General features: G+C 44.1%; 1 protein-coding gene across 3 annotated transcripts in view; it reads left to right on the top strand.

Annotated features, from left to right (window-relative positions):
- FXR1 (FMR1 autosomal homolog 1) overlaps positions 1 to 12,704 on the top strand; it is a 67,978-nt gene that overhangs the window by 16,196 nt on the left and 39,078 nt on the right. For 2 of the 3 annotated variants that reach the window (XM_073359290.2, XM_073359288.1), the window contains exon 3: positions 4,413 to 4,506. The exons of the other annotated variant lie outside the window; for it this stretch is intronic. In XM_073359290.2, coding sequence (XP_073215391.1) covers positions 4,413 to 4,506 — 94 coding nt within the window. The remainder of the gene's footprint in view (positions 1 to 4,412; positions 4,507 to 12,704) is intronic. 3 annotated transcript variants of the gene reach the window in all.

Raw genomic sequence — 12,704 nt, 5'->3', positions numbered from 1 at the left:
GGGTCCTAAATACCCTCATAACCAGCTTTTTTACGGGCCACCATGGATGTATCGACCCATGGCCTTCCCAAAGCAATGGGCACGTTGGGAACCCTGGACAACTTTCCGGGACCTCCAATCCAGGCCACCCACGGCTCATAGAGGTGAGCTGAGGTCTAATCTCACGTCTCCCACCCTGCAGCCAACGGAGGCTCAGAATGTTGGGGACAACACAGAAACAGCCACTGATCAGGAAGCAACATCTCCTGCTCACAATTCTTTCTTCTCCCCAGATGAGGCAATCATGCCACCGCCACCTTCCTCAGTGGATGACTTCAAACAGTTTCAGGAACAGTTTAAGCGGATTGCTCAAAGCCAGGACATCCCGTTGGAGGAAGTGCAGACAAACCAACACAAGCTGGTACAAATTTTACAACTTGCATCTACTTCCAGAATCGCTCTGCCCATCAATGATGTGATCTTAGAACGAGCAGAGACAGTCAGTCAGAGACTGGGCTCAATTCCGCTGATGAGCAAAAGGGCGGATAGAAAGTAATATGTCCCCACCAAAGGGGTGGACTTCCTCTTCTTGCACCCGCCCTCTAACTCCTCGGTGATTGATGCCACTAATCAGTGAACAACAACAGTTTAGATTAACCCCACAAGATAAAGAACACAAGAGGCTCGACCTCTTTTTGGATGAAAAATTTACTCCTCTGCAACATTACAATTCCGAGTTGCAAACTATTCAGCCTCGCTGGCTAAATATGATAATTATGGGAAACTCAGCTCGTTCACAGCAGAGCTCCCCAAGGAGAAACAATCACAATTCCAGGTCATTGTAAACAAGAGTCAACTCACAGCTAAAGCAGCTCTCCAAGCTTCTTTGCACGTCGTGGACATGGCAACCAGAACCATGGCTATGGCCGTGGTTATGTGACAGACATCCTGGTTACAATCCTGTGGCATACCTAGAGAGCTCCAAACCAAGTTCAAGGATCTACCTTTCGACCAAGAGAAGCTCTTTTAGAAGAAGAAAGCTGAAGTGCTCCACGCAATGAAGGATTCTCAAGCCACCCTTCACACTTTGGGGAACTACACTCCATCTGCAAAGGAACAGGGATTCCTCTTCCAACCAAAAGCAATAACAGTGACAGTACGAGAACCAAAGGCATCACCAACGGTCACAGCGACGGAGAGCACCTCAAGCTCAACCATTGACTTCTCAATCGGCTCTGCCCAAGCCACGATTTTGAAGTTTTTGTTGAGGGTCTGGATGACCTCCCTCATCAGGCAGTGCTTTCACCCGATCCGTCCTCATCCTTTGGGCATGGTCTTTGCCCATTCTACCGCATCTGGGTGCCAATAATAATGGACCAATGGGTGTTAGAGATTGTACAATAGGGATGTACCCTCCCCTTTAACTCCCAACCACCTACCCTACCTCTATCCCTCTGCAGGGACCCTTCTCATTAGCATTTGTTATGACAAGAAGTTGATCATCTTCTACAACTAGGTGCCATGGAATGAGTATTTTTGCAATACATGGGGAAGGGTTCTACTACTTGAGCCAGAAGAAGAATGGGGAATGGAGACCTATCTCGAATCTCCAGAAACTCAACAAATTCGTACACGCTCAAAAGTTCAAAATTGTGACACTGGGCATGATACTTCCAGCGCTGCAAAAGGGGGACTGGTTTTCAGCCCTTGACCTCCAAGATGCTTATTTTCATGTTGTTATACACCCTGCTCACAGGAAATTCCTGCGTTTCACAGTAGGACACTCATTTCCAGAACAGAGTACTAACTTTCGGCCTATCCACCACACCAAGAGTTTTCTCCAAAACCCTAGGTGTATTAGTGGCACATCTGCGCAAACAGGGAATAACGATTTTCCCTTACCTGGAAGATTACCTTCTCGAAGGCCCAGCTCAACAAGATGCACTGGACTCAGTCCAGATGATGATCACACTATTCAGGGATCTTGGACTACAGATGAACAAACGAAAATCCATTCTAGTCTCTGTCCAACAACTGGACTTCATTGGGGCACATCTTGATACTACAGAAGCCAAAGCATCCCTGCCCCTGAACAGATTCACAACTCTGACAAACCTTATCTCAGAGGTGAGATTCAGTCCCCAAATACTGGCTCGTACTGTCCTGCAACTGCTAGGACACATGGCAGTCACAACATTTGTGGTACGACATGCAAGATTACATATGCGCTGCATTCAGGGCTGGCTGAGCTCGGTATACATACTCAAGCACAGCCTGCACAAACGACTTCCAATACCACCCAGTGTCCTGGACTATCTGCACTGGTGGACAAGACCAGAAAATGTATACATGGGCATCCCGTTCCAACAGGAGCCCCCTTCAATAGTAATCATGACGCCTTGCTCATATGCACCTGCGCACAGTTCAAGGCAAATGATCTCCTGTGGAGACTGTTACATATCAATCTACTAGAATTGCGCCTAGTCCACAGTGCCTGTATACTGCACAGTGCCTACTGCACATAAAGAACGAATCCATTTGCATCATGACTGACAACTTTGCCTGCGTGTTTTGCCGCAGGTCAATTGACAAGGGGCTCTCAATCTCACTTGCTGTGCACCGAAGTCATGAAACTGTGGAACCGGTACATACACCACAAAATAAACATTTCAGCCTCCTACCTTCCCAGCTGTCAGAATGCAACGGCAGACATGCTAAGTAGGTACTTTTCTCAAGACCATGAATGGGAAATGAATAGGAGAGTTTTGCTCTCCATTTTCCACCAGTGGGGCACTCCCCTCATTGACTTGTTCACATCCCCAGTGAAGAGCAAATGCTCAATGTTCTGCTTGAGAGTGGGGATGGGACACTGGTCAATGGGGGATGCCTTTCTCATCACATGATATGCACACCTCATGTATGCTTTCCCACCGATTCCAGTGATATCGCGCGTGATACGCAAGATATGAACAGACAAGGCCAAGGTTTTCCTCATAGTCCCAATATGGCCCAGACAAGCATGGTACAACCTTACCTGATGAGCATGGCGATATGCACTTCTCAAGCTCTCCATGGTTGTCTGGACATGCTGTCTCAGAACAACGGTCACACTCTTCACCCGAATCCGGAGAAACTCCACCTACAAGCGTGGCTCCTACATGGTTCCATCATGGCAAACTAGCCTGCTTGGAAGAAGTTAAACAGGTGTTACTAAACAGCAGGAAAGTGGCCACACACAACACTTACCTTCAAAAATGGAAACTATTCTCCTCCTGGTGTCAAGAAAAATACTCAACAGCCTTCACAGCACTGCTACCATTCATGTTGGAATACCTACTGGAGCTGAAATGCTTAATCAAAGTCCATCTTGCGGCCATTACTGCATTCCATCATGAGATTGATGGGAATTTGATCTTCGCGCTCCCAATTACTAAACGCTTCCTCACAGGACTCCAGAACATTTACTCAGAAGTTCGCTTGCCTACCCCGGCCTGGGACCCCAATCTGGTGTTAAAATGCCTCACCAGACTGCCATTTGAACCCTTAGCCACCTGTTCCCTGCTGCATTTATCCGTGAAAGTGGCCTTTCTGGTCACCATTACTTCCGCCATACAGGTGAATGAGAGCGGGGCACTCATGGCCGATCCTCCTTCCACAGTATTCTTCAAAGATAAGGTCACGCTGTGCTTGCACCCAAAATTTCTACTGAAGGTAACATCATCCTTTCATATGAACCAGCCAATCCATCTTCTTGTGTTCTATCCCAAGCCTCATGAGACTCCAGCAGAGACCATCTTACACACATTGGACATCAGGTATTTTACCCGGAAAGGACCGGTTCCTGGAACTGTTTGAGCAGCATCAGCTTTTGATGTAACAGCCTTTTAAATATAATATCCTGAATTTTAAAAAATCATAAGGCTTTTTCTGCTCCTCTGATGTTTGTAAGAAGTTTTTCAGCAAGGGAAAAACTGACTTGACTACATGTGGGAAGAGTGATTATATGCAAAGTGATATAAAATGCACAAAAGTAAACAGAAAAAAAATGAAGAAATATTTTTCTCTAATTCCTCCTGTGTTGTATTTACTATAGTTACATATAAAAGTTTCATACAGAACTATTTTTTTCCAAGTAGATTGTCAATTCAGATAGTAATTTTATTTCTAAAATTCTTAGAAATTAAACTTTCGTTGATTGTTCCTGCTCCAAAGAGTTTATAATCTTTTGTTCTGTGTTTATATACTGCCTACCACAGTGGAATCCTGGTTCATGGTGAGGGCTTGTAGGCACTGCCAATTAATAAGAAATACAGAACTGAATTTTAAACAGTGAACATATTTTAAGAATGAATTGTGTCAATGAATATTTTTAAGGCTTGCCAGACCAGAATTAGTTCTTGAAATAATCAATGGAATATCTGTTCAACTTTCAGTTGGCAACCAGAGCGCCAGGTTCCTTTTAACGAAGTCAGATTACCACCTCCACCTGATATCAAGAAAGAAATAGGAGAAGGAGATGAAGTGGAGGTGAGTTGATTTGTCATGTTTCCTTCCGAGCTTGCCCTCCTGTGGAAGTGACTGTTCAGACAGGATAATGTTAATACTGATTATAGTCACAAGAAAAAGTAGAGTTAAGCTTTAAAAGTGAACATCTAATATACGTAGTGTCTGTCACTAGTAATGGTTGTACTTTTTGAAAGATAGAATGGTTGAGTAGATGGAATATGGTTATTACGAACTAGAAGTTACAATATAGAAGAAATTGGTTGAAAAGATTTTTTTAAACTGAAAATAATTATAGGAAATAAACCTTTTTCATTAAAAATTTTAATGGAGCTTTTCACGTTTTCTCAAAGACTGCTGACAATCAAAAATGATGATCCCACAATCCCCATAAAAATTCAATAAAACAGAAATTTCCTACTGAAAATTTCCATTTAATTAAAAAGCCATTTTTGGTCAAAAAGAACCAGCTGTGTTAGGAACTTGATTTCTGATCCTGACTGCACCTCTGACTTGCCCTTAGGTTTGAACCTGTGCCTATTGAGGTTGATAACAAAATTCCAATTGAATTCAGTGGTATAGGATCAGGTCCTTAACCCTCTGTTTCCTCACCTGTAAAAAGTGCGTACTGTTTACTAGTTCACTTAGGTAGTATTGAGGTTAATGTGTGTGTTTTGAAAATCTGAAACTGTATATTAGTGCTTTATATGACTATATTGTGCTTGATTAGCTCACATAGTTAAAAATTGAATTCCAGCTTCCATTCTAATTCTGCTTTTTCAGTTGGTTATGACCTCAAATAAATTATTTTGGAGCTGAATTTTTCCATGTTTTATCTCAGCCAAGGGGTGATTTTGTTTTTTGAAAGTTTGAACAACCCCAGCTCATCTGTGCTTGAGTTATGTAAATATGGGAGAAGAAAAAAGTTTTCCCATAAGTTTGAATCTGAAATTTTGCACTTGGATGACTGAACTCATTTATGGTAGATTCAAGGATAAAGCCAAGTTTGAAGGAAGCTCGTGTTGAGTAAATTTAAAGTTAAGAACATTTGAAATTGGTTGATGACTTTTGTTTGTGTGTTTTATAGTTTGATTTTTTTTTTTAAATGTTCATGGAGTCTGCGTGTTGTGAGGTGTGACAAAAAACCCACCACACACACACTCTCTCCCAAATCTCCCCCTCCCCCCCCGGACTTTCACTCTGCTGTAGTAGTTTCCACACAGTGATCTAGTGCACAACAAGCTTGTGTGCTGTAGATTCACACACTGTGTTGCTGCACAGTAATTCGCTGTGTAAACAAGCTTTGTGCATCCTAGAAAGTTGTGAAAATGTTTCAAATTCAAGTTAATTTTATAATGTTTTATTTTGCTCTTTGAATAAATATGTAAAATATTTACGAGAGAAAATGTACTGTGAAACGTGATTGTTTGTCCAAGTTAGGGTTCCTTTTTTTAAAGTTGTCTTTGTATTAAACATATTTGACTAAGGTTCTCTTCTTTGAGTAGATCCAGCCTTGTGTTCCACTTAGGGAGGGGTGTGTGTGTGTGTGTGCGCGCGCCCAGTGCACCAGAGCCAGAGTATTTTGCCTATCAGTACCCGTAGGAGGCAACACTTGTGCCTCCTGCTCATAGCCCCTACCCTGGCTAAATGAGGCAGCACTGCCTTGACGACTCCCTCTCCTCCCCCTCCCCACACTCCAGTTCCTTCTTACTGCCAGTAGCTGGAGTTGGAGCTCTGTGTGGTTCTTAACCTCACAATCTCTATATTCCTTAGTGACTTTTTTCTAGTTGTATATAATTAATTAGTACTCTTAGTATGGTGTTAATTAGATTTAGTGTTAGTTAACTTTCATTTAAATATTCCCCTGGTGATATCCTCATCAGAGTTTAAACTTTGCCCATTATGTGGGGGAGCGATCCCCGGCAATTGATCCTCACACATGGTGCTTTCTGTGCTTAGGCTAAGCCACACGAATGGTGTTTGATTTGCAAATTGTTCACAAAATGGACTCAGGTGGATCTTTGTGTAAAGCAGCCTACTTGGACACGCCACGCGGCCTGCTTCAGCACCGAGATTTAAATCGGATCGGAGGTTGCCCTCGGCTTCCAAGAGTGTTATCATTCCATGCTCTGGATTCAGCACCTCTCTGAAGAGACACAGGAGTCGCTCCCTGTTGAGCGCACTGATAAAAAGGTTATATAAGACTGATCGAGGCCTCTCTAGTTCGCATGGGGACTCATCTGTCTCCTGCAGAAGGAGCGCAGACTACCACGGTGTGAATGCTGGTGTATGGGATGGAGTGGGTCCCATTAACCACTCTCCAGTACCACACAGGGAGGTCAGAGATCTGTACTGTTGACTCCAGTTCCTCTCAGAGAGTTGCTCTCCCTATTAATGATGTGCTCCTAGAGCCTGCTACGGTTATCTGGAGCATGCCGGCTTCACAGCGTTTGGAGAAACGCTGTTTTGTTTCAGTGCAGGGATTTGAGGTTTTTATACGCAGCTGGCCCCAAATTCCCTGGTTGTAAACACAGTGAATGATAGAGCCTGGCAAGGCAGATTTAAGTCCACTTCCAAGGTTAAGCATGTTAAACAGATGGACCTGATGGATAGGAATATTTACACCTCCTCTTCCTTGCATATGTGGATTGCTAACCAGTAGGCATTGCTGTTGAAATACGACTTTGTGAACTGGATGGCTATGTCTAAAGTTTGCAGACCAGCTGACCGAAGCTTCCAGGGAAGTATTCTGGGCATCTATCGCCGAAAGCTGCTGGGTGGCTGAGACTTAATTGCAGTCTGCACTGGACGTCATGGATAGTTGGGCCAGAGTGATGGCCTCGATAGTGACCATGAGAAGTGTGTCCTGGATGCAGAATATGGCGCTTGGTCCTGATGTGCAGCGGACTATAGAGGATTTGCACTTTGATGGCCGAGTGCTTTTTTTTGGACAAGATGGATGAACTCTTAACTCCTTCAAGGACCGTAGAACTATCTTAGGCTCTTGGGGGTGTACACATTGGCAGTGCAGAGACCACCACTGTGGTGATCAACAGCAGCATCATAGGCAGTGCACATTTGGGCAGCTTTCCCTCCCCTGAGATAACAGGACTATCCCAGAAAGGGGCATAGGTTCCAGAGGAGGAGGCGTTCAAGCCTGGGGTTGGCCAATAGACATGCTTTCCCCAGGTGCCCCCCTAGCATCCATTTTGACTCCAGAACAGTGATCTAGTCATTGCACCTTTCCCCCCGTCCCCTCTGTTTGGGGACGGGCTGGCTCACTTTCATAATGCTTGGGGCTCAATCATCACTGACAGCTGGGTCCTAAGCACCGTCAGATTGGGCTATGCCACATGGTTCATTTCAGTCCCTTTTCAGGGCCCCCTCTCACGAGATACTATTCCTTAAGTAGGTCCTCTTTCTCCTGGCTCTTTTGCTTGACTGTCTGGGTCTCATCCTAAGTAATGGGAAGTGAACTTTACTTCACACTCAGAAAATCAAGTTCATTGTGGCCCTAAAAGACTATGTGTTCAAGAGCATTTTTGCCCACCAACCGTTTTAAGGCAATTCGCCACCTTTGCCTCAGTCTGCGGTCTCAGCTTCCAGGACAGTTCAGATGAACCTGGGGCTCTTGAACCACATGTCTGTTCGCATGCAGGTGGTCCAGTTTGCAAGATTGTGTTTTCTCCCCCTTCAAATGTGACTCAGGACAATTTACTTTCTTAACTCTTCACCCCTTGTACAAATTGGTCCATCTCCCTCCACTGGTCCTGGACTCCTTGAGGATAACTTGTAGGATGATTGGTGGTGGACATTTCTGGAGAATGTTTGTCATCCCTTCATCCAATCCTTAACAACCAGGTCTGTTGTCACTTATGCCTCCCTGATGGGCTGGGGAGCACATCTGGGGTTGCTGAAAGTTAAGTGTCTGTGGTTAGAGCAGGAAGCCTCACAGCGTATCAAATTGCTGGAGCTTCTTGCCATCTACAATGCCTGTCACTTTTCTGGACCATATCATGGGCTCAGTGATTCACATACTTACCAACAATACCTCTGTGATTTATTATGTGAACAGGCAAGGGGGAGCACTCTCAAGGATAGTCTGCCAAGAGACAATCGGGTTGTGGCAGTTTTGCATTCAGGAGAGTATCACTCTGATAGCCGACCACTTGCCCGGGGTCCAGAATCATCTTTCAGACCATCTCAGCAGGAAAGTTTTTGTGAGTCACAAGTGGTCCCTGAAGCCAGGTGTCCTCCGGGTCACCTTCGCAGCTTGGGGCATTTTGATGATTGACCTGTTTTCTATGAGAGACAGTAGGAAATGTCTGTTCTGCTTTTGAGGGGGCCTCATTCCGGGCTCCCTAACTGACACTTTTCACCTCAGCTGGCATTCGGCTCTCCTGTATGCTTTTCTTCTGATCTTAATCATCCCACAAGTCATCCTCAAGCTGAAGGTGGATTGGGCCAAGCTCGTTCTCATTGCCCCAGCATAGCTGAGGCAGTGCTGGTTCTCTGACCTTCTCACACTGTCAGTTCAGCCTCCCTTGCTCCTTCCTCTCATGGCATAGCTGTTTCATGGTTGAATGAGGAGAAGGAGCAGTGTTCAGCAGCTATTCAGAAGTTCCTACTCAACAGTAGAAAGCCTTCTACCAGAATGGCTTATTTGGTGAAATAGAAGCAGTTTTTGATGTGCCCATTGGCCCATGGAATTCAGCCTATGCAGGTTTCTATCCAGGACATCTTGGAGTACTTGCTGCACCTTCAGTCGCTGGAGCTTGTGCTTAGCTTATTGAGAGTGCATCTGGCAGTTAATATCAGCATTTCATCCTCTCTCATTCAGGGAGGATCAGTCTTCTCCAATGCCATGGGAACAAGATTCTTAAAAGGGCTTCTTTGTCTCCATCCTTCTCTGGTCTGGGAGCTGATTCTCCTGTGGGACCTTAACATGGTGCTAGTGGTTTGATGGGACCTCTGTTCAAGTCCCATGCATCTTGTCCCTTTCTGCTTTTGTCAGGAGACTGGGTTCCTGATAACAATAACATCTGCAAGGAGAGTCTGAGTTGAAGGCTCTGATGGCAGAGGTCTCCTTATACACCATTCTCAAGGGACAAAGTGACTTTATAACCACACCCAAAAATTTTTTCAAAGGGGGTTTCTCAGTTTCATTTGAACCAGATGGTATATTTACCTGTGTTCTTTTCAAAACCACATTCATCTACAGAGGAGTAGCGTCTCCATATATTAGATGTCAGGCCATGTCTAGCCTTGTACCTGGATAGTAGTAAACTGTTTCATGTTTTGCCTTGTCTGTTTGTGTCATATGTAAATCACATGAAGGGGCAAGCTATCTCTTTCCAGATGATCTCTAATTGGAAGACATCCCGTATCAGGACTGCATATGAAATAGCTTCAGCTACACCTCCTCAGTGGGTGAGAGCTTATTCTATGAGAGTGCAAGCAACATCAGTAGCTTTCCTCAGTGACGTCTTGATATGGGACATTGTCAAGGCTGCTACGTGGTCATTGATACATACATTCACAAACCATTATGCTATTACTACATCATCCAGAGCGGATGCAAGTTTTGGTAGGGCAGGACTGCAGTCTGCAAGCCCCATCTCCTGGGGTGGGTACTGCTCATGAGTCATCTTAAGTAGACTACACAGCTGCATCTACTTGAAGAAGAAGAAACAGTTACTGTAACTGTGGTTGTTCGGGGTGTGATGCAGATGTGTATTCAACGACCTACACTCCATCCCCTTTTCAGCAGAGTCTGGTCTCTGGGCATTCAGTGCAAAGGAACTGAGGGGGATCAAAGCGGTGCAGCCTCATATAGCCAGGGCAGGGGCTGTGAGCCTGAGGTGCTAGTACCAGGTATTGCTAGGCAAAGTTCTCCAGCTCTGGTGCCCTGGGTGTGCACACACTTAGGTGGAATACACGTCTGCATGACCCCTCAAAGAACCACAATTGCTGTAAGTAACCATTTCATTTTGCAATGAGATGTGGGTATTCAGAGACTTGTACCTGTATGGATCTTGGAGCTCCACATGGAGGAGCGGAGTCTATGTTAATGAAAAGTATTGTTCTTTGATAAGTGGTAACCTAGTAATATAGCATGGTATTATATGCTGTGTTTAAGAATAAGAAATTTTCATTTTTGTTATAAATTATAGTAACAGAGATATTTTAATGCCTATATATAAAATAATGTACAATAAGGGTTGAGCTAGAGCATTCAAACTTTTTGAAGTTTCATGATGTGCGAGTGCTTGATTTCTTGGACTTTCCCTGCAGAAAGTCCAAGTGACTAATTTTTTTGTATGCATGGAATTGTGTAATTCAAAGATTTAAAGAAATGCATTTTTTATCTGTATTGCATGCAAGCACAGAGTGGCATTGGTCCTTTAAGAAGAAGGAAGAGGCCTGTGTACTTGTGATTCATCAGTTGACCCTATCAGGGTCTTAAAAGAGGGTACCTGGGCTCTAGAGAGGGAGAGAGACCTGGTGAGTCAGCTGCCTAAGAGCTCTGCCTGAGCAAGTCAGGAAAGGGTAGGTGAGAGCAGAAAGCCGTAGATGGTTCCTGAGGGAAGGCTGAAGGGTGGAGAGCAGCAAGAGGGGTTTGGTATCTGACCTCCCTAAGCCAAAGAGCCGGGGCTGGAGAGGGCTGCAGGAGAACAACATGCGGGGGCTTTCAATCTGGAGAGCGAAAGTCAAGAGCTGGAGCAAGCCGAAGGCAGGGAAGCAGCAGAGGGACTTACCCTCTGACTTCTCCATGGGCCAAGAGCTGGCGCCAGAGGGTTGAAAGACCCCCAGCAGAGAGGCTGGGGATGGGTTCCCACTGGGATGAGCATGGGTGCACTCTAGCTGGAAGGGCTGGGGTGGTTGTCCTGGTAAAAGGACAGGAGAAGAGCGATGAAGTGCCTAGGTGGAAGACACTGGAGTATGCTATGGAAGGACTCTCAGCAGAGAGGAAGAATGGGGTTTTAAGCACTGTATATGCTGGGTGTAAGAAGTTGGCTAGGTTTGGGACTTTTATTGGGGATTATTTGAACTATGTTTTGGTAATAACTGGCCCCAAGAAAGAGTATTATTTAAGCAAGATAACCTCTCATGGGGTTACTGGGGACTCTGAAAGGGAAACTGAGGCTGGTGCATCCGTTGTGCCACAGGATCACACCGAAGGCAGGAGTTGCCCTATAATATGCACTTCTTGTAGAGCAAACCTTTAATATGACTGTAGAATAGTTGGATAATCACATTTCTTTGTACACATGTAAAAACATATGGTAACAGCATAATAAACTCTACTATAGATCAAAAATTACAGTGGAAGTCATATTTTATCTGCTAATATTCTGGAATAGATTGTATAGTGCCAAGAGAGGACTTGGATTTAAGTTGCAATTACCTGGGGAACCATAGTTTTAAATGTTCTTAAACCATAATAAATTTATACTATTTGGGTTTTAATTTGCAGGAAAACCTGAGATGTTGACAGACCCCCTAATTATGCGGCTTACCTAGTGAGTTTTGCTGCAAATAAATAAAACTGTCTTTGTATATAGTAGGTAGGAAACTGAAGAGGTCATGTATAACAGTGTGGCATTCCATTTTGAGTTATGCTATATCCTGTGTTCTCAGCACAGTACATTCAGACAGTTGTGATATTCTGTTTCTCTTTAATCTTTATTTTTTAAAAGAGCACAGCCAGTGTGTATTAAACCAAACCAAGATGAATGATTAAAAGGGCACGTAATAGTAAGATATGGAGTCGTTCATTTCTGACTTGCCAGTTCAAGTAAACCTTTTAAAACAAGAATGACTAAAAGCTTCAGTGGCCTATGGGAAATGAATTTGGCAAGATTCAGAGTTTATTTAATAATGAGTAAGAGTGACCATCAATAAAAATACCTGTTAAAACTAATTGGTGCCCTTAGCAACAGCCTCAGCTGAAGGCTAGTGGTTGACTGAACCATAAAAACTCACCTACCCTCATATTCCCAATGATGGCAACTTCAGATCAGGGAGTAAGCATGTTGCTGGGGTAGTGTAACTGCTGCTGCTTATTCTGCTTGTTCCATCTTTTCCAGAGCAATATATTCACACAAAAATTAAATTAATAGAAAAATGAAACACATGCCAGGTTTTTATCCTGATACACCAAAAGAGAGTGAAATCCCTCTCTCTCCTCCTGTACAGCTAATATAAAAGATTATGCTGGT

This window comes from Lepidochelys kempii, chromosome 9 (genome assembly GCF_965140285.1).
Source record: "Lepidochelys kempii isolate rLepKem1 chromosome 9, rLepKem1.hap1, whole genome shotgun sequence".
Taxonomy (NCBI): Eukaryota; Metazoa; Chordata; order Testudines; family Cheloniidae; genus Lepidochelys; species Lepidochelys kempii.
Note: the sequence above shows the minus strand (reverse complement) of the source record. Positions and strands in the feature narration are given on the sequence as shown.